The sequence below is a fragment of the Chrysoperla carnea genome, chromosome 5 (genome assembly GCF_905475395.1).
Source record: "Chrysoperla carnea chromosome 5, inChrCarn1.1, whole genome shotgun sequence".
NCBI classification, from domain to species: domain Eukaryota; kingdom Metazoa; phylum Arthropoda; class Insecta; order Neuroptera; family Chrysopidae; genus Chrysoperla; species Chrysoperla carnea.
The window spans coordinates 43,453,702-43,477,326 of record NC_058341.1 but is presented as its reverse complement, the minus strand read 5'-3'; the positions used below and the strand labels follow the sequence as shown (position 1 = coordinate 43,477,326).

General features: G+C 30.2%; 1 protein-coding gene across 2 annotated transcripts; it reads right to left on the bottom strand.

The window, feature by feature from the left end:
* Nucleotides 1-2,031: 2,031 nt before the first annotated feature.
* LOC123299677 (PI-PLC X domain-containing protein 1) lies at nt 2,032-19,320 on the bottom strand. 2 transcript variants are annotated; one of them, XM_044881973.1, is made up of 6 exons: nt 18,844-19,320; nt 9,093-9,274; nt 8,734-9,014; nt 7,293-7,646; nt 3,488-3,786; nt 2,032-2,514 (listed from the first exon to the last, which is right to left on the bottom strand). In XM_044881973.1, exons 1-6 carry the CDS (start codon nt 19,067-19,069, stop codon nt 2,171-2,173), a joined length of 1,686 nt encoding a protein of 561 aa, XP_044737908.1. In that variant the 5' UTR covers nt 19,070-19,320; the 3' UTR covers nt 2,032-2,170. The 2 variants fall into 2 exon arrangements, with proteins under 2 accessions (XP_044737908.1, XP_044737909.1); XM_044881974.1 differs by having other exon boundaries at nt 7,386-7,646; nt 18,844-19,318.
* Nucleotides 19,321-23,625: the final 4,305 nt, after the last annotated feature.

Sequence of the window (23,625 nt, the reverse complement as noted above, 5' to 3'; positions counted from 1 at the left end):
TATATTAAAATCTACAATTATTATTGTAAACATTATTGGTTTAATGTTAGTACTGACATCTATACTGGGAATCTTGAAACAACTATGTAAGTTATCTTCATTTGTTTTTATTTTTAGTACAAGCGCAAACCAGTAGGGGAGAAATTTGTAATTTTTATATATATGCAAGGTATATTAAGTTTAGTCCGAGGTTTGTAACGCTTAAAAATATTGATGCTTAGCAAAAAATTTTGATATAGGTGTTCATAAAATCACCTAATTAGTCCATTTCCGGTTGTCTGTCTGTCGTCTGTCGTCTTTCATCTGTCTGTTCGTCTGTCATCACGATTACTCAAAAACCGAAAAAGATATCGAGCTGAAATTTTCATAGCGTACTTAGAACGTAAAAGTGAGGTCAAGTTCGTAAAGAGCCACATAGGTCAACTGAGTCTTGGGTCCGTAGGACCCATTTTGTAAACCGTTAGTAGTAGCGCAAATTAGGCGTAAATTGTATAGTATGTAATAAGGGGAATATCAGTCTATGCATGGTATTTCAACAATTAACTCAGTCAATTGTTTGTTTTCACTTGTTTATTTTATTATTGTAGCTACTTGTGTCCGAATTCCAGGATTCAACGTGATTCCAGAAATCATTGCTTAAATTTGTGAATCATGTTCGTTTGTTCGTGTTTAGTAACAAAGTATAATGAATCATAAAATCCGAAACGGAGAATTGAAAAAAATCGAGTAACTTAATTTTTATATTACCAAAACCAATTCGATTTATAATGAACTTAAAAGACTTCTAGAAAAGTAGCCGCAAAAATCAGGGGCATTTGAATGTCAGTCCAATGAATTTTCGAGTCAGTCGAAAGCCTTAACCAAATATAATTTAACTAGGTTGTAGCTCTGTGTCACGGCGAAAGTTATCGGTGAATGACAAGAAAAAGGTTTAGAATTAAAGTCCTCTTACAAAATTTTGAAGTAATTTCTTGTTTTAATGTGTACTTTTATGATAACAGATTTTTAATCACAAATATCTTAACATGGTCCAGAAAATATAATTAGGCATCAGTTTCATTATTTAGCGAGCCGGGATTATCTTTATTGGATTCAAATTTTCCTAAAACATACTTTTTGTGAAAATTGGAGAGTAATATTTTACCAAACTCTAATAATTTAGGGACGCTATATAAGTATACTATGTTTGTTAACTTCCCACTATAGGAACTAATAATAATGGGTCCGATTTTCGAAATTGAAATTTTCAATATATATTTCAACCAATTTGGAGAAGAAGCATGTGTGTGTGTGTGTGTACATGTACGTCTGTAGACATTTTTTTCGTCGTCGATGTCGCGCGAACAAAAAATGATATCGACTTCGTTGAGTTATCGATCGAAGCGTTTAAAAGGCAATATGATCCGAAAATAATTTCAAAACATTCGGTCAAGCATGTTCACGAAAATTTGATCCGAAAAGAATTTCCCAACATTCGGTTCGAGTCGTTTCGAGCTGGCCGAGTTTTTATTTTTAAAATTTTTTTAAACTTTTTATTATGCTGGGAAGTTATTCATGTGGACCTTAAGGCTCGCACCAGACACTACCTAGTGCTTGTTTCTATTACTTTTGTTAATATTAACGAGGTATTTTAAAGCTACAATATTAAAATTTTTACGTCAATTATAAATGTGGTGTTTATGTGTAAAAAAAATTAATTAGATAAGAACAAATATAATATGAAAGAAAAAAAAATCATGTGATAAGCATAATTTCAAAAATATTTGCTCGCGTGATAAAAGATTTATTAGCAAATAAACGTTTATAAATAGTTTCTCATATTGTTATTTTAGTGCTACGAACAGTTTTAATTTCAGCGAAATATTTTTGAGTGAGATGCAACCGTGAGTAGGAATGGTATAGAAAAAGAATAAAAGCGTTCCGGTTGTTAAACATAAGAACTTCTCTGGAATAATGCACGGTTATAATAAAGAGTTTAGATGGTTCTTAATTTAATGGTTCTGGATTTAATGGTTCTAAAAAAATGATTTGTTGATCGCTTAAATATTTATTTATTCAACATCACAAAGTTACATTACGATTAATACCCTGCAAAATTGCAAAATAATTTATCAATGAAAAGAAGGAATTTTTAAAATCATTAATTAAAATTCAAATAATACTTTTCGTTTTAAGGAAATTTTACTTTATATACATTTGAGTTAATTGCTAAATCGATAATATTATTTCCTAAAAAGAAATCTGTTGCAACAATATTAGCCAATCGCCACCATTTAGTCCGAACCCATGTTGTTAAATTACGATTTATCGAATCGGCCATATGACGTAAACTTCCCGACGGCTTAAACATTACATCAATGGTTGTTGGTGTTAATTGTGCCATAGCAGCCCACATTGGATTTTTCTCGTTACGTGGTGGATTTATCATTACATTTTGTAAGTATGTTTTTAAGCCCATTGGTGTTTGCTGATTACCCCAAAATTGATGTAAAGGACTCCATAACCATGAATTTTCTGAAAAACATAAATTTTATAATTTTATGTAATATGAAATATAATGTGTAGGCATTCGATCGTTTTGACCCAACTACAAACTGAGAGTATAGTGTATAGTTTAACGATGGATAATTAATTCATTAAGAGTTTGAATCCGATAATACTTTGTTTATGAGGTCGTTTTTGGACATAGACAAAATTGATACGATAAAATTAAGTAAAATTAGCGTGGAGATTCAATATGGCAAACTTCTAACAAAATATACATTTTCAATTGTCACATGTTTTATCCTATTTGAACGGAACTTTAACGCTCAGAAATATGCCTCTAAAAGCCTAAAATATATCAACTGAAGCTCTATTCTTTCCGCCTTTTTATACATCTATAGTTAATAAGAAGGTTGAGATTTTAGAAAGCCACTACAAAGATGCTATAAATATCCAAAAATTAATCATCAAAATTGAAAATAAGGTACAAATAATTTCAACCACCAGTCTAAACTTGCCTTGTCGCTCGTACTACCTTAAATAACTTCTGATTACTGTTCATAGAGGGCTTTTGTAAACATCTTCAAAATCTGTTTTGTTTTGATCAATATTAACAGTAATCAAAACAAAATTATTCGGATGTTTAGTAACAGACCTATTTTATGATAAATATTTTTATAATAAAAAAATTTTTTGGGACTCATTTATGACTATTTGTGAAAGCTGGACTCATTAATGACTATTTGTGAAAGCATGATCTAAGCTTTTACTATAGAGTGGAAATACAATTTAATATTTTTTTGTAACTATTCTTTCCTTGTGCTTGTTATTCAATAATACATAATTTATAACGAATGGAATATAGTTCCAGCCGAGTGTCCCACGATTATACGATAAATTAGGTAATTAGCTTTGGACTGTAAAACTCGTAAACAAAACGAATTTTATTTTGTGTTAATTGTAGTTGGGATTTTTATTAAATAAATTTAAAAAAATTTTTAACCTTGAACTATATCATTATCGCCATAGCATATGATTAATTGTTGACCAGTAGCCCAAATATCATTTAATTTAGGACCTAATGGCCCACTTTTAATTGGTGGTATAATTAAATGTCCTAATTCTTTTTGAATCATATCTAATAATATCTGATGTCGTTGAGGTCTACCCTGAAAACCAACTGGGAAACGATGAAAATCTAAAATAACAATTTCCTCTTTTGAAATTTCTAAAAATCGACGAATATCACGGATTAATGGAAGTAATGGTGTAACACGAACTAAATCATGATTTATCCATAATCTAAAAAATTTTAATAAAATAATTAATTTCTATAATTAGTCTTTATTTAATTATGATAATTAATAAGTCTGTAATTAATTATGATATAATTAATTACAGACTTAACTGGTAACACAATATTGAGTAGACATTGTGGTATTTTAGAATTTTATAATGGGAGTAGAGAGCTACTTCTTTCTACTAGTTTTCTAGAAAATTCATCAAGATACACGCGACAACATTTGTTGCTGATTCGAACTATTGCTCGTTTACATCTATCAAATTTTTAGTAAGCCTTTTTCCTATAACTCTATTCAAACCTAAAATAAATTGCTTGCTATTCTAAGTAGCAAAAAGTTTAGAAGGAGATGATATATGCGGTAGGATAAATTTTCCTGGTAATATGGTTCTCCAAGGCAGATTTGCATTATCTTTAAGGCAAAGTAGGCCCGTGTCTGGGAGAACGAAGTTCCAGTAAAATATGGGGTTCAAGTTAAAATTAATAATATGGCCGTTAGAGGAGTGCCAATGAGGTACTTGTCTAGGACGCTCTCGACATTTAATCCGCCTCTGCTCCAAGATAATTTAAATAAGTAGCATTACTAAGCTATAATTTGTTTACAGGAGTCATTTCTTGAAAATAGCTGAAACTTTTTTAATTTTATCTTTAATAACAGTAATAATATATGCAATGTGCGAAATTGATGGTTAATCACACGAAAAATATTTTTACGCTCCTCCAGAAGTTAGAAGTTAAATAAACTGTTAAAATTTAAAATACTTAAAATTGCGTTACCAGCTCTTTAATACATATGAATAAGCTAAATTTATTATTGTGCTAGCAATGTGTATGCAAAGTCGTGCTTATTGCGATTAGTTTAAAACAGCAACAGGTCTGAAAAATTTTAAGACATTTTTAAAGTTAGTTCTTGGGGAGTTGTATTTTACAAATCCATATTATCGCATCAGTCGTAGGTACGTATAGGTTATTGTGTATTGAGATCCTCAAAAGCTCACTTGTTTTGGGTCGATGCTAACTTAATACATTTTTATTTTCCATCTAAGATTGGCGATGATGTAAGTGAGTGAAACATCAAAACTAAAGTCTCTAACTTCATGTTATAAATTACAATTCCCAATGATTGATTACACAAACGGTACATAATCAATTTTTATTATTATATACTTTTACTGCATATTTATAATGCAATATCTGTGTCAGAGAAAACAGTAATAAATATCTATTATCAATTCTAAACTGTACTCAAATTATTTATTAGGTTGTTAATTTTGTTTACTACTTGAATTTAGTAGAAAATGAAAAGTTTAAAAGTAAATCAATTATGTTTAACCCTTCAGAACGGTTGCGTAGAGAAATTCTCTCACGCTTATTTTAAAACAAATTTTTTCGAAATTTCAAATTGAATGACCGCTTGAAATTTTCTTTACATTCACATTCAAAATTTAAAAGTGGGACCCTTTTACATAACTTAGAAATTCTGATGACTTCGTTATACTTCGGCTACCTCCGTAGATACACTGTGTTTTCAATAACAGATGAGAGATAAATAGCGCAATAGCGTGAGAATTTCACTGATCACAAGAATAATTATGATTATGGTTCGAAAGACGACCAGTCTGAAGGGTTAAAAAAAATTGTATAAGACCGTATTACTTTCGAGACTCTATTTTTGCAATGTTTTCTGCAGCAAATTTAAAAGTAACCCAATAGTTGAGAATTAATGACTATTTCATTATCAATTTAACGTTCGCTTCGCCTATATGCAGAAACTTTATTGTCTTAGTGGCAAGTTTGGCGTTTAAATGATGACTGACAGGATGAACCAGTGAACCAGAATTTTGTAATCTACACTGATCCGCTGCGAACTATCATTGACATAATCAAGATGACATGATTACAGAATCATCTTTTTCTATGTGATCGGACTTTGGTTTTCTTTTTAAAGCTTATATTTTTAAATGATTATCTTAAAATTTTGGTCATGCTATTTATGGTAGGTTACAAACTTACGTTCCAAAATAATTTGATTACAAAATTGGTTCATTAATATTGAAGCATGCACAATATACTTGCGTTTTACATTACAATAATTAGCTTTTTGGAAACCTCGTACACAGCAAATCCTTGGATGGAATTACACAAGCTATGAAAATTAATTTATCAAATGCGGATCCAGATAAAAATCTTTGATTTTAAATTAATTCCAAATTGTCTGATTAAAAGCTTTATTCTTTTATATAGAAACAAGATTAAATGTAAAGATTAAAAGACAGATGTTGATAAATATTAACTTGAATTGAAATTGAACTTTTAATACTCTTATTATGGGGGGGGGGGAGTAGCGTTGGGTATATTTAGTACTGGGACAAAAAGATCTGCCCAAACCAATGACCTGCACTACTACAAATGTGGATTATTCTGATATATTAATTAGGGAATTGCAAACGACCTTTGACCTGCTGAACAGATGATCATTAAATGAAAGCAATAGACAGATAAAAGCAACAAACTTATATCATTTCTCTAATTATTTGGAAAATAAAAGTTAAAAAAAATCGAAATGTTCAATGGGAAAAAATGGGATTTTCAACAATCGACTCGAAATAAAGTTAAATTAACACAATAGTACGAAAAATTTCATTACCCCCATTTTAACCCTCCGGAAAATCATGGATGTTTCAGATTTTCCTGAGGATTGCGATGTGGGTAATGAAATTTTTCGAACTATTCTGTTAATTTGACTTTATTTCGAATTGATTGTTGAAATTACCATTTTCTAGCATGTATAAAATTGAAAAACGTAATATTGGGAGGGTTTTCCGATTTTCTGGGGGTTTTCAAATGATTGAAGTTGTGTCAATTTTGTAAGAAGGTGTCTTACAACATATTCTATCATGTGGCATTGGTTTTGTGCGATTTGTCCATTGCCACTATTCAACATCATGCTCTACGATAAACCTGCTATAACCGACTCACCAGACTATGAATGGAAGTTGTTAGCGACGAATCAACTTCGGGTTTTCCAGCGCGTTAAGCTTAAAGCGTCCTTGCAGTTTAAAAAAACCCATACTAGCAATTTCCCTAAAGATTTTTTGAAACTGACACATTATCAAAATTGTCATTCTATATACTTAACATGCAATAACGTTTCTATAATCGAATTAATTTAAATTTTACGATCGCTCGTAAAAACTATACCATCAAAACGTACATTATTAAATTTTATCTCTTTGTAATCACAAAACAATATTGTGAACACTTAAAACAACAGTGATTCATGCAATAATAAAGCATTAAAAAGTTACTGGATCCGCATTTGTGTTTTCCGTAAATACCACCATAAAAATATTTTGACATTCTTCTTTTTTACTCACACCGTAACCATAACCAATTTCAAAATGGGGTGTGTGTATGCATTATGAAAAAAAAAAGTGATTGATTGATGGATTCTTTCCGAAATGCCCAAAATGATTGAAATTCAAAAAAACATCATCGTCTCACTTACTCCTCATATTTTGTTGATTTACCCGATACAAAAAGATTGAGCACATGCGAATACATCTTCTTAATATATTTATACATATTATTTAACACTAACTTGTATGAGGAATAGATACTGCTGTCAGCGGAATTATTTGTAGAATCATTTGTTGAGCTGGATGAACTCGAATAATAACCAACACGAAAATCTAAATAACGTATACCATGTACTAGTTGACTCCATATATCACGATCTTGTGTTAATATGTATCGTTGGAATGTATCACGACGATTTAATTGTGAACCTTTATAAAAACAACCAGAATTATGGGTACCAGGTATAAATAATGATTTTAATGGTAACCATCCTAATTGTGATCTAAAAAAATTTAATCAAAAGAAATATATATGCAATTATATTTCGAAAATCTTTACGCAAAATTTAAGTAATACCAGAAATAACTGCAACTAAACAAATATCTAATACAAAATCGCATTTCTTAGGTAAAGAATCCGTGGATATCCGTGGATAGGAACCTTGTCGCCTGAAAGTACGGGGTAGTGTGCGTCATATTTGGTAGTACTGATTTTTGCAAACTTGTTTATGATGTTGGTCGAATGAATAATCGACCTCGTTGTTTGTGACCTCGAGCGCCGAACGCAACTTTGTCAAAAATCGAAAAAACCGTGAAAATTTCGTTTTTTTTCAGATTTTAGCGATTAAAACTGTAAAGGACTAGTTTTTGATAGAATGAGACTAGAACTATCTCTGTAGATCCAATAGTTTCCGAGATAAAGTCTTTCAAAGTTGATCAATGTATCTTTATACATCAGAGCTTGCGTCAAATCCAGTAGGTTTTTTGCAAAAGATAGCGAAGAAAAAAAATGATCAACTTTGAAAGGCTTACAGAGACAACTCTAGTCTCATATTGTAGCAAATTTGTTTTACTTTAGAAAAATTTTGAAAAGGTATACTATCAAAAATTAGACCTTTAGGGTTATTTTCGATTTTTGACATTAAGGTGTTTGATTATTCTTTGGAAAGTTTGTGCCTTTTTAACTCAAAAAATATTGAGTAAAGCTCGGTCATTCAGGTACTTGATCTTTATAAGAGTTTCTAAGATCGAGTTATTCACCGACATAAAAAAAAAATAGAAACGATTAATATTAACTAATATTAACTTCTAGTTAGTTTATTTTGAAGAGTTAGGTTTCATTACTGCCTAGTTAGTTTATATTAATTTGAACATAATGATTAGCATAACTTGTTTGAGAAACAGAAAAATTCAAAATCATCTTTTTAATAAACTTTATCGATTTATTAGTAACAAACTTAAACCTTTCGATGAGAATACGTTATAAAAGTAACATTCAAGTTGAGTCCTTTTGGGTGCCATTCATTGTTCGTTGTTCGGTTTTAATCCTATAAAAGCTAAAGATTCAGTGCCTAATTTTATATTGTTTACCTATGATCTTGCATCCATGTTGGTTGAATCTTCAAACAATTTGCTTTAATTAACGTATTATCTTTGAATGACGCAATCCAATGTGGCATACAATGAGGCCCCGTGCTTACATCTGAAACATTTGGCGGTACATAGTCATCAACATCATCGCCTGTAGTAATGGCTGTTCCTTTACTCCATCCATTTGGAAAATATTGTTTACTATAAGTAACATTCGTTTTAAAGAAACCCCATGGATGATCTTTGATTTCTATTCGTATTATGGGTGTTTGATTTACATTCTATAAAAAAAGGTTAGGTAAAAAAGGTTTGCTAATAATTTACAAAAACATATTGCCGTATTCTTTTTAGGTACTTACAAGTGTGGGATCTTTAGCGAATAATCCTACCCAATTGGGTACACCCCATTCAGGTGTTTCATCACATGCCATTTCCCAATTCATCTCTAATTCACTATCACGAATACCACGTCCGTTGGATGGTGTTCGCCATAATGAGGATACAGTTAAAAATACACCGCCGCATTCTAATGAAATTCCACCTAGCAAATAAATAAAAGGAGAGTGAATATGGGGCTTAACCTCCGTTCCTCAAACACACAGCCTGTAGCAGAGGCCACCCACGTCCTTATTATTGTGGGCGGAGTCGGATAAACTTATCACCCAATTAATTATAATTGATCAGACCGCTGCTGCCTGGATTTGAACCCGCAACCTCCCAGCCAAAGTAAACAAACGGTTAAAGGCGATTGCGCCTTAACTCGCTCGGCCACTTAGCCAGTTATTGATTCTGGAATTAATTTGGAAATGGAAAGTTTCCTTGTTTAATTTCTTGATATCATGAATAATTCTGTCATCTCCTAATTATTAAAGCAATTGCTAGGAATAATACTTTAAAACATGATAAGGACGAATCTTGAGCAGTTTGAACAATCTAGGGAAGATAATTTTTCCATAAAAGTTCCAAGAAATTTGCATGGATCACATTAAAGTCGGATAATCTATATTAAAGAAAAACAAATATGTCTCCCAACAGCGATAAAATAATAAATTTTATTATCTTGGTTTAATTTATGGCCTTAATGCCGTAATAAAAATAAATTATATTTGTCTAGATTCTGTCCTAAGGACACCACAGCTTCTTGAGAATTTGGAAATTTGAATGGTTCTAAATTACGTCAACAAAATAATTTTAATTCCAAATTATTTTTAGGGGCCAACTAGGTACAAAAAATATAATATAATAAAACAAATAAATTATAACAGATTTCCATGATATTTTAGTTGAAAAGCCGAAAATTCTTTAGTTTGTAGAACTACCCATGTAGATTCAAGACAGAAATCAAATAAAAATACTTGTATGATAATAATCAAATGTAATTTGTTCTTGAATCGTAAAAAAAAAATTGCGTAAATCTAAAATTGAAAAAAGTTTGTCAGTGTTTTTAAACCATGATATAATTTTGACAATAATATTATTCCTTTTTTTTCTTTAAACAGGAATCGTATAAATAGAGTATTATAATATGATCACATACTAACCCCAAAGAGATTTTCCTTATAATAAAATTATTTTATCATGTCCCTCAAGAGTTGTGAATGCCTACTTATTATACAGTGTGTTGAATTAAGTCGATACCATATGGAAAACTTCTTAATTATTTGTTTTATGTAAAAAAGTTATTCTTAATAAAAAGTCCTGCATGGTCTAGAACGCAATACGAAATTATCAGATGTAAATTTTTTACATTCGTATACGAGGTTTTTCGAAAAATGAAAATTTTTCCCAAGAGTAAAGTACCTTTATTTTTTACAATATCGACAATATTTACGAAGAAAAGCTGATCCAAATTGAAAACGACGGTCAGATATTCAATATTCCTCATTTATCATGACACAAAATAGATTTTGTTATTTTTACTACATTAAACTTTTTGCAGAAAACAAATAATAAAAAAGACTTTCATATATGGCGCCGACTTGAACACACTGTATGTTTGAAAATAACTTAAAAATAAATATTTCTTTTTTTTTATAGTAGAAAAATATACTTTTAGAAAGATTTTCCACTTCCTATGCGGCCTATAAAGTTTTTATGCCAATATAACATTTAAGTTCATTCGCACAATGTTTTGAAAGCACCAAACCATTTATTTGCTTTTTAAGTATTAGCAACTTTTTTGTTTAACTCACCTTATAAATTATGTACAACTTTATTACGATTCAAGTTTTGGTATAGCGTGATTTAACACTTAGGGAATTGTTTTCAATTTGGAATTAACTTGAAAAGATTTGATTTATTTTCGTTACAGTATTGTACCTTACGATTTTTTGCAGCTATATTTGTTTATTTGAACAGGGCGAATGCTACAGCCGTCCTGAATTATGGTTCACAAAATGTTAATTTCATAAGATTTATTTTAAATATGTATAATCAATTTTATAGTATTTTTTATCAAAATTACCCTAATATCTGATTTCCATTGTACAGTCACAAGCAGTTGTAATGACATTGAAGGAACAAAAAATCTTGGTCGTTATAGCCAATAGTCAATAGTAGTTAAAATATGTTCTTATGTACACATGTTGGTCGTGTTAACTGACAAATTCTAATGACAATTGGTCACTATAACCGGTATACAGAGTGGACCACTATAATCTACTATAGTTTTGTAGTTAACCAATCAAAAAATAACTGAAAAAAAATTTGCAGAGTTTAATGGAGGACATCAAGTTTTGACATCAAATTGGATTTAATAGTCAATTTTTGTCCTAAATGGTAAGAGATAGAACACTTTAAATTAGAAAGTTGATCCTCATAAAAATGAACATTTTTTTATGAAAATCATTTTATCGTAAATCCTTAGCTTTCGGAGGAAATGCAACTTTAAAGTATGCCATTATTTCATTTAATCGAAAGAAAATACGCTAGCTCTTAAAAGTTGTTAAGGGCAATTTAGGCCATTCGACCATCCCTATGATTTTCACCTTAGTTTCAAGGTCATTCAACCTTGATCTTCAAATGATCTTGAAAATTCACCTGGACATAAAAGTTATGAATGCGAACTAAAGTCAATAATGACATTTAATGATTATCAACTTACTAATTAAAAGTGTTATTCTATCTCTTATCTTTTTGGATCTAATTTGACTATTAAAGCAACCCAGAGAACTAGGTCCAATCTGATGGCAGAACATGTTGTCCTCCATCAAGCTCTAAGCGATAATCCACAATAGATTAAAATAGTCCACCCTGTAAGTAATAATAGTGATCTTTTATAATTATGCAATACTAATTACTTTTAATTAACTCATATTGTTAAAAAGTATAACAACAAATTTTTAGGATAAATTCCAAGAATAAATTAACTAACGTATTGAATTCTTCTCTCATCAACTAATTACCTTTGATACCATTATGTGACATTTACTTCAAATATTACCTACATTCATTTAACGAACGAAATAAAAAAATTTATAAATTGATTGTACAAATTAAAGAAATAATTGTACTTTAATTGTATTTAAAAATAACCAAACTAATAAAATTAGCAACCTTTGCAATTTGTGTGAATTATATTCAATAAAAAAAAAACTGCATTAATTGGATCATGCAACATGTAATTGTAGTCTATTAAAGTTAATATACGGACAGCTATTAAATACTTTATTCATGTGGTGGACAACTTAATAAAAACAAAATTGATTCTATCTTAAATTAAATTCGTCGTCTGTATTCCTTTTAATATATGTCGTAACAAGGACTCGCAATATTTTTATATAGAACTATTCGCTACTCGTCCGCTTCGCTAGACAATTCGTCACTTATTTGCACCCATTTAGACTCCTCTCCTTAGTGTCAGTTTTATCCCTTAGACTATAATGCCTTCAGTTTTTGATTTCTGAGCACATTTTGCTCACAATATAGCCAGCTGCTACCCTGAACAAAAACTTCTTAGAAAATAAGGTGGTCTTCGGCCTCATAGCACACTACTCGAAGTTTAGAATGTATGGAAGCGTGGTTTAAAATAAGTACTAATAAGTACATAACTAGCTATTGTGAGAAAATTTTGTTTTATCTCTGGCTTTTTAGCACTGTCAAAAACTTCTAAACAAATTCAATTTCATCAAAATTGGTTCAGAAGTTTTACGTGATGTTCGAACAAACGTATAAGCAGACAGACAGACAATAGTTTTAATATAACGGATAAATAGATAGATTCAACTATTTTTTAGTCATAGATGATTATTAATATGCGAATTTTTTTAAATCATATTTGTTATTGAACTAGATCGAAGAACTGTAAGCGGTATAACGCTCGCAACTTGCATGCAGAGCAGCATCACGCGAACAAAGCGTGCATCTAGAACAAATGGCTCTTTTGGGATCAAGGGTAATACTTATTATAAACCCGTAGCTAGAAACTTAAGTAACTAGTCGACCCGTGCGGTTAATCCGGGGTTAAAACAGGCTAGAGATAAGTGATAATAAAATACCAATAGCCTTTTGCTTCCTTTTTTGTGCATAGACAATTTTATTACAGATATGATATACAAATTACATACTGAACAAAATTATATCTTAAAAACCAAATTGATGCGCATCAAATCAGTGTGGTACATTTTTACACCATAGGTCTAGTTTTCGTCGTTAGCCAGCACAATAAGCTTTAAAATAAGGGGTAAATAACAAAATTTGATAAAGGTTAAGATTAACAGAAAAACAGGCTAGTGAAATAATATGTAAGATTTGTTTCTGATTTCAACTTTTTTAGAAAATGTTTCTATTGATCTTATTTTAGAATTGAATGTTTGAGAAAAACAATATTTTAGATATTTTTGAGACATCAAATGCTTACTTCAGAGATTTCCTGAATTTTAAAGAACCCTTGAAGGCATAATATCATATTAGACGTTAAATTTCAGAATCGAAAAAAAGATATGGGACATTTTTACTTATTTTTTGAATAGAATCGGACGCAGCATATATAGAGAGTAGAGAGCCATTCCATTTATTCATTCGTTAGTTTAAATTAATCTATTAATCTATGAGCTTGCAAGAAATGGTACAATGGTGCCGGACACGAGCATCAATAAACATCCGGGAGTTCCATTTGCGAACTGCAAGTTGCTCCTCAAAGAGGATATCTTCAAAAGAGCCAATCTTAGATGGAGGGAGGAACGTACTTGTGGTACTACAAGACAGATATGGTCTGAGTACAGTCGCAGGCGTTCCGAAGATCTTATATTACTTCCAAAGGCCTCTGTTCGCAAAGTTGTTGCGGCTGTTACACGCCCAACCGGCAGGCATGCTGAAAGCCTGGGCTTGGCAGTGTATCGCGACTACTGCGGGTGCTGTCACAATGTCTCGTCTTCTCTGTCACTGCCAGCTCTTGTCATGATTAGATGGACTTATTTGAGCCAGCCTCTCTTTGACGACCTCTCCAACTTGGAGTTCGTTGACGTCAAAGCTCTCCTGCTGTTCTTAACAAGCTCCAAAGGATTCATGGAGTAGTGGCCGGGGATGAGACAACCCTTTTTCGGTATCGCAACGGACCCTATGGTCTAAGTGTGTCCCACCCCAGGACAGCCATTCTAACCTAACCTAACCTACAATTAATCTCGAAAAAGAAAATAGAGAATTGTCTGGTACAGTGTACGAGTAACAGCTAGTATTATAATATAATTGAAATTTACATATGAATGTCACAGCATAGTATGCGTTTTAAGTAATTATAATGATTTTCCTGTTTATTTGTAAAAAAAAACTTTTTTACAATTAAATCCAACACAATAACAATAATTAACTATTGTATGACTAATAGAATTAATAAAAATGACTAAACTAATATATTAACTGTAAATAGGAGGGTTTATTATAGTTTAGTTTTACTATTGTTTTTATCTTATAGTTTTTTAATATATAAAAAAAAATGTAATATAGATACTCAAATGACTTTCATAAAAACATTATTTTCTTTTAATTAATCATAAGAGGAAATGTAAACATAGGTTTTAGAATGAATTTGTAGACTACATGATTATAACCTTGTTCATTTACAAGACCATCACTATCAGAATTTAGCTAATACTTTATAAACATGTGCACTTTTGATATTGGCGCAAGGAAGTTGTAGAAATGTAATGTTATTTAATATGTAGAGTTTCTAATAATCGAACATCTAGGCCTGATATGGAAATTTTTGTCTTCTTGATGTAGGAATATCTCCAATTGATAGGTTCTCTTAGAAGCAAATGAACCTGTAGGAATTTATCGGAGCCAGAAGCCACGCAAAACCTAGTAATGTCTACCTCGAATTCCCAATGATCATGGTGGCCAAGAGCACGACTTCCCTTGTTACTATTTCACGCACAAGTGTTACTCTATCGAGATGTCTCCAAGACGGAGTGTTTTAACGTTTCTGATCCCAACATATTAGTACAATTAAGATGAGTGGAATTTGCAGTATCTTCTATGCACATTTATTTTTTTCCTATGATTCTAGGTAGAGCTATCCTTAATTTCCCCCTTGAGAAGTATTGCCATCCATAACATCAAGGCACCTAAGACATAAACCTCTACCCTGAAAGAGTAAATAGTCTAAAATTTTTCTCTACGAATTTTTCGAAAGTGCTACGTTTTCAAATGACTATGATAACGTCATATTTAAGCTATCGGTCTAAAAAAACGCAGGAGTGAATTTGTCAGAAACTATGGCCACTTGATAACTTCTGAGTTTTTTCAGACGGTTAGCTTAAACATGACGTAATCATGCCCATTTGAAAACGCAGAAATTTCGAAAAAAATTATAGAGAGAAAGTTTGATAGACTCGCCAGAAGAAAGCCACTCACAAAATGTCAAGTGTGTATGGATCATTTAAAAAATGGGTACTGTTCCGCGGACTAAGAATGATGCATGACACAGATTGTTTCATCTCCTTGTAATTTTTTCTGCCATGAAATTAAATATCAGGATTTATTAATGTTCGATAGTAAAACCTTACGGCTAATCTTTGTATTGAGTGATGTTTTTATAATTTCTAAAATAAATTAATAAGCAATAAAATCAAGCAATAGTAATGAATTATATTAATTTATTACTATTCATAACACCTCTATAATACAATATATTGACATACAAGTGGAATTGTAATGAACTTTTCAAAGTAATTTATTTATTTTTAATTTGAAACAATATTTTGTATTTGCTTAACGAACCCACGTTACATTGTAATTAATCCAATCACGGGGTCATCATTTTCTATGAACCGTTTGATACATTAAATTTTTGGATCAATTATATTGAAGTTAATTTAAATAAAATAAATTAAGAATTGTAGTCCCCGGTACTAAGTTAAAGAATTAGTGATAATTGAAACTTTGTGTATGACTTTGTTCTGGCGAAACATTTTTTCTTTTGAAAAATTCTAATGAATATGCGTTTTTTTTTGTGCAAAAATAATTCAATAACAAATAGTTTAAGATTTGGTCCGACATTTTACAAAACAGGATGTCACATATCCGCAGGGTTTCAAACGTCTGACTACATGTTTTGTAAAATCGAGGTCGAACTCACTTTTCCATTTATTATGCAATCTTATATATTATTTCTATATAGCTTATTTTTTCATGAGTACGCGATATCTTTCTTATTTCTTTATCAAATTCCATGATAAATCCCTCATTTTAAAGCTTATGTGCTAATCAAAAAAAGATTCACGGTCTAAAAGTGTACCGCTTAGGAAAAAACGGACTAGAGAAATATTATTTAGATTTAATTTTGTTCATTAGATGTAATTTGTATATCATATCTGTAACAAAATTGCCTATAAATAAAAAGAAAAGAAAATTATCACTGACATATTATTTCTCTAGTCTGTTTTTAGCCGCACGGGTCGAGCTAGTTTTCTTCTTATTTGAATAATAATAAAAAAGATATAATATTAAGTTCAGATTTTGAAGCATTTAATCTTATCCCCGTGAATGGGAAAATGGTTACGGAAAAGTTATTTTTCTCGAATATCAGAAGAGATTTTCATAAATTCGCCTAGAGGATACAATGCCTGAGACTGGCACAGAATCAGAGAATATCAAAATGCTGTTTTCAGAAGACCTGAAAGCAAAACTTAGAAACCTTATGAATTAAAATCTTTTATTTGGCAATGCCTCTACTTTATCATTTACACAACAAGTAAAGAAGTTGATCACCTTAAGCATTCGAACAATTTTTCATTAAATATAAACGAGAGTTAGTTGAACAAGGCTTGAAAAAAATTGGCAAAAAAATCGATGCCTCAGACAAATATACTGATAGACGATTCGAACTTAAAATACTTTATTTACCGTTTCGTTGGGTAATAAGATTTATTTATCTATTTTCTTTATTATTTTTAATTCCTTTGGGAATTGAAATCCAAGAAAGTTAAAGTTCATTTGTTTATTTTAGAAGTGTCCGAAAGCTGCTCTTATTAAACGATCTACGGACTGATAGATCTTTTTCTGTTTGTCAGAGCTATTAAAAATCTATCTTGCTTGTCTATTACTATATTTATTAGACTTTATAAACTAGTTTATTAATTTAATCTTGAGGTCAAATCTACTGCACCTTTAATTTTTAACTGCTCAATTACAATAAAATATTCTTCGAAATTGCAATGTTTTTAATAACGCTGAATCACCAGAAAGAAAAATGAATAATAATATTAAATTCACTGTAACATGTGCGAATAAGTAGCAAATTATGTAAATAATATTATAGATAATCTTGAGGTTATTCTGTTTGAATGTTTGATTCTTTTATTCAAGAAAAAATATTCAATGAATCACGATTGTTTTCAGGGAAAAACTTTTAGAAATAAATAATATTGGAGGGAAATGACAAATAACAAGGTCAACCAGAAGTTTAGACTAAATTTGAAAAATTTAATAATATTATTTAAAAATGCGCTATGTCTTTAAATTTTTGGAGCAGCTATCCAAAAAAATACGTTTAGTTTTACAGTAAATAATTGTATTTGTTAGGTATGGAAGATATAACAATTACTGCCGACTTAAGTGGTAAAAGTGAATTACTTGTATTTTTGATTAAAGCTTTGACAAAAATAAATAATGCGCTGTAGGTCCGAATTTTTAAAAATGGTATAATATAGATCATAGCTCTAGCCAGGAGAGAGTTTATGGGAAAAATGTTTAAGCCATCATGGATTATTTATTGATGAATAGATCAAAAGTCTTCAAAAGCACAAAGCCCTCAAAATTCGAAATTTGTAGATATGGAAGATAAAAGTTTATAGATAATAATATATAGTCAAACCTGGTTAAGTGAGAAAACTCTGTAAGTGAGAGTAATAGCCAGGACCCTTCATTTTAAGCTCCCAAGCTCTATTAGCGAGAAACAGAAATCTCTGTAAGAGAGAGTCGTTTTTCCCTCATGGGAACTCCGTAGGTGAGACTGCTACTTATCTTTACCTCTATAAGCGACAGCAGAGCTTTATTTATTAATATTATTTAAGAGGAACCATAGCTACAATAATTTTTTATCATATTACATATTTACTATATTCGTACTTACTGTGACTTGTTATTGCTGCGTACCTCTATAAGAGAGAAACGCTACCCATGTACCTGCATTAGCGAGAAACCTCTATAAGCGAGAATGAGATTGTGCTCCCTTGAATTCTCGCTAATCCAGGTTTGCCTGTATATCTTCAAAAGCGCTTATATTTGGCGTAACATTCGCTTGGAGATAAAAGCCGCAAATAGACTTTTATTTGTAAATACGTACTCGGTGCAATAAAAAAGAAAATAAAGAGTATTTTTTCTCTTGAATGTAACTGAGGGATTTAAGTTTCTCCAATCACCTCATTAATTGAGTGGTATATTTTTAGGTATACCTAGCCTTTTAAAACCACAATAAAGGCTTTCGCTCTCAGGGAAATATTACGCCAAGTATACGCTCTCAAAAATGTATATTATTGCGAATGTTAAAGCTTGGGTCTCCATACCTCAAAATTTGGTCCCCATGGGAAAAATACGTGATCTTTTGAAATAAAAATACAGTTTTGTTTTGTAGTTAGCAAACGAAAGAATAATAAATAAAAAATTTTTTACCTAATTTTCGATAGGGAACAGGGGCACTTGCATCACCTATTTCCAAATAAAACAACAATTGTATTGCAACAAAGAACACATTTCCTAAAATTGATGTATTTGTATGTGAATGATGATGTCTTGCATCAGTAGCTTTTCCAATAAACTCCGCTGGTGTTTCGTCGCTATTACTAGCTGTTGCACTTAATAAAGTTTTTGAAATATTCCCATCATACTTAAAAGCCATTTGATTTATTTAAAATTTTCTTTATTTAAACAAACATAACACTAGATTTATAAAATTCGATGAAGGTTTTTATAAACTTTATCACTGCCAAAATAAAATCACACTTAAAATGCACAAATTTCAAAACACAATGATTGTTAGAGTTTGTTGATTTTGTTATTATTGTTTGAAGTTCTACAGAATTTTAAACAATCATTGGTGCTGGTATATTTATTTGTTATATATGAATAACAATTGTTATTATAATATGATCATGTTCTTTGTCTGACAACACTCGTACAGCGTCTGATATTTTATATTGTAAGTAACATATATTTTATATTGTAAAAGTTATGAAACAATATCTGATTATGTTATTATTTCTTTTTTTGTATACTTTCATGAATCATTTAATTTTATTTGGGTTTTTTTACTATGAGTAGGTATATTTACTTACTATACTTCCGATGTTTTTACTTTTAAGGGTGGAATATCGATCTGGTGCGAATGAACTAGCCGAGATACAGAGGAGTTTAGACGGTCGTTCTAAGGCTGATGGACTAGTTGCTCTAGCAACACAAATTTTTCTAAAAGGACCTGGTAGATTAAAATTTGATATATTATAGAAAAGAGGCCAGGTTTTAAGTTTTTCTTCTGTTTGTAAAGTAACTAGGTTACACGGATCAAATTTTAAAAAATTATCCTTTTTTGGTATTTTGGAAATTATATTTTCCTTTTTTTCTTCTCGTCTTTCATTTGTATTTTTTTTTTTTTTTTTATTAACGGCCATTTAATCTTTTACTACTGTTATTTATTTCGATGATAAAATTTTAAAAATAATGAAAATATACGCTTTTTTTCACAATTATCCTACAATTTAGTTATAAACTCTCAGATTGGTGAAATGTGATTCTCTACAAAATCTGTTGACTTAATCCATTCGAAGGTAGAAAAATTTTCAAACCCAAAATTTTTTGTAGGAGGTTTTTGTAAGTGAGATCATAATGCTATTGAAAATTTGTTACTTTTATCTATTCCCCTTCATAATTTTCAAGACGTATTCTCTGTCTTAAAAAATACACATAATAGTATATATATTATGAGTAAAAGCGTGCGTTTTTTTTGACACAGAGTATCCGTGGTGAATAAAAAGTAAATAAAAGTATGAATTATTCATAAGATTGTATGTTTAGTGGAAATATGAAAAAATGTTTCGAATTTCATTATTTTGATTAGTTTAATATTTATTAACATAAACGTTTGAAATATAAAATATACTATTTTATTTTTATAAAGCTAATAATTATAATTTATATTTCATTTTATCTAGCCGCTTCTCGCTCGCTTCGCTTAAGGGATGAAATTGAGTGTTCACACAAACTCTCACCCACTAATTTATGCCCTTATGGGATGAATTTCGGAAAATCCTTTCTTAAATGACACCTACAGTATAAAATCAATATCCTCTCAAAATTTCAAACTTTTATCATCAGTGGTTTAGGTTTCGTTGGGTTGGGTTAGCTATTGATATTGTCTTTTATATATGTATATAGATATACAGTCTTATAAGTTGCCATGGTGTTCTAGCAGCCATAGTTTATGGAATACCTCCCGGGAATTTATTACTATAATGCTTTTAAACTGTGCACATTTTCGAATTGTTTCACGATTATCATGTTCATTGATTTAGAACCAATTGGAAAAGAATGATTTGTTTAGAAATAAAGTGCCATTGTTAAAAAAAGCTGTCAATTGGTTTGATAATTGTGTATGAGTTTATGGGATTCTAAAGAAGAATTGTGGCTCATCGAAGAAGTCATGTATTAAAAAATATTTTTAGGTACTCATTACTCGAGTCCAAGCAGAAGATAATTTAGAAGCTGATGTTTACGATCACACTTGAATTTTACTATGGGAGGGCAGAAAAGTAATTCACTGTAAAAGTTTATCATTAAAAATATTTTCATATACCTTACTATCAGATCTTAAGGCTAAAAAAGACTTGATCATCTTCTAAAAGCTAGCCATATTTTCATCAAACATAGTAACATTGGGAACGCGAGCAATCCGATATGACTTCAGGAATCAATGAATCAAAGGAGAATAAATTAATTCTGGAATTGAATTATAAAAACGTTCAGAATATTGCAATTTTCAAGTTTTTTTGACGGCAAAGTGGTTTTTGGTTGCTAATAGTCTCAATTAGTTTGTGCATCCCTATAAATCATTAAAATATGTTGTTATGCTCCCGTATTATAACACAGAATATTTATTTAAAACTACATAAGTTTAAATATTATTTGACTGTTTGTGAAGTGAACATCATCGCACAAAGTAGATATAATATATTCGTAATGATTATGCATTGTGGGCTTAAAGAAATTTGACAAATAGTCATTTTACTAACTAAATTTAACTGTGATTTTGAATTTTTAGTCGAAAACAAACCCTGCAAATTAGAAATATATTTTCAAAAATTTAATCGACATATCAAATAGTTCATGAAATTTTTTATCTCCTTGGATTTTTCTTCTAAATCTATTAAAAATCAAAATAAACGCTATATTGAGATTAATAGATAATTTTAAATATGTATAATTCACCTAATCCTAAAATGTGCGATTTTTTGAGTCGCCATCTAGGATAGCCTATTTTACTTTGCCTGGATTATCTTGTATCCCAAACGAATTTATTGATAATGATGCAGTTTATTTGTGTAGGCGTTAAGAAGAATTAAAGATTTTAAGATAATAATAATTATATTTAATTGCGGATTACAGGAGCTTTTTATGTGCTTGTGGTAGAATTTATGTGATAGTGATAGAAATTTATTTCTTGATAAATAAGTTAATTTTTTTCCAAACACAAATAGCCGAAGAAACTGAAAAATTGAAATGGGCCTTTGCCCTAAAATTGTTTTATTGATTCAAAAGACATCTGTTATTGCGTCTTGCTTTATTTCTACTTTTATGATTATTATGGTGGGAGCGCTGAGAATATTATATACGTAGGTATATTAATATTCTTCAGTTCAAAATTAATTATTTTTGGCTCCATAAAAAGGTAATAAATAATTTTCAATAAAATTAAACAGGTGAAAAAAAACAATTGACTGAGTTATTATATGAGTTAGTTTAAAAAATCAACACAATTATGGCGGCTTTTCGAATGTATTTTCTCGATTTTTTTTTAATTTTCGAGAACCACTATGTCATAAGACCACTGAATTTTTGGATAACATCAATAACTACGAAAATATGAAGAATTTAACAAATTGAAAAAAAGGAAAATAAGACTTGGTGACGTCACAACCCGGCATTGCCATAAAGACTATATATAAAAAGTTGTTTTGCAAAAATAAGATCGAAAAAATTCTTGCCTATATTTTTTTTTAATCAATGGATTTTAATTTGCATTTCAGATCTTGTCATCTATTCTCGCACATTTTCAAATTTTTACGAAAGATACATTGAAATCGACATCGGGGCAAAGGCCTATTGATCACATATTTTCCTGGAATATATTTGAGTATTAATTACAGGCTAGATTCAAATAGATTGGATTTTGTTTGCCGAAATTGAATACAAACTTATTGTATATACGATAAAGCACATCAGTGTTGTATACAATTTGTTAAACAAGAAACGGATAGAATGTTTGTTAACTTAAAACTTATAATTTGTCTTTATAAAGCGTTTTCCATTAAGAGAGTCTGAACTTTTTCATTATCATCGATGGAATGGTTTTTGTTTACTTTTTAAGCCGCCGGATCAGATTATGATATTCATTTATTGTCCGATTACTTACTAAACTGGTTGAATCAGCGTTGCCAACCCCAAAATCTGTCTAGCTGGTAGATATGATTTAAAAAGTTGGTAGTTTAAAAGATTTAGAAAGACAATATTTTATCCATGAAAATCACGTAGTTAAACTCTAACGCTCAGTTTGAAAAAAAAAAGTCAAAAGAATGTACGAGCACCAAGGCAATTTTAGATAAAAAGCATGATTTTTTTGTATATGATGTTGAACTAAGTTTAAATCAATTATGAAAATTTGGAGGTAGGGGGGGGTAGATGGATAATATGATTTCATAGATTTCCAGAAAGTTAGTCGGCGAAAATAAAAAATAAACTATTTAAATTAAAGGTAAAACCTTAATATATTATTGAAAGCAAAAACATTCCGTTGTGCCCGACTAATTAAGGATGTATGAGCACGGTAGTAGGGACACAGATTTTTACGGATGAATTATCTTATAACTTAATAAAATTTTTAATATCCGGAGCAATTTTCAAAATATCGAAAATTGAAAATTTTGTTTAATTATTTAGCTTTCGATAATTCGAAAACTAAGACAGATACCGAAAAATATTATTCTTATTTTTGGTCTCATGAAGATGTAACAAAATTCATTGATGCTCGTACTACCTTCACTATATATTCCTTCCCAATATATTCCCGATAGTGTTGCTAATGATATTCCCAATATTATTTTCATGGCGCTGCTCAACGAAAGTGCATTGGGCAACAACTATTGAAATGTTGAATCGTATACAACAATGAAAAAATATGTGCTC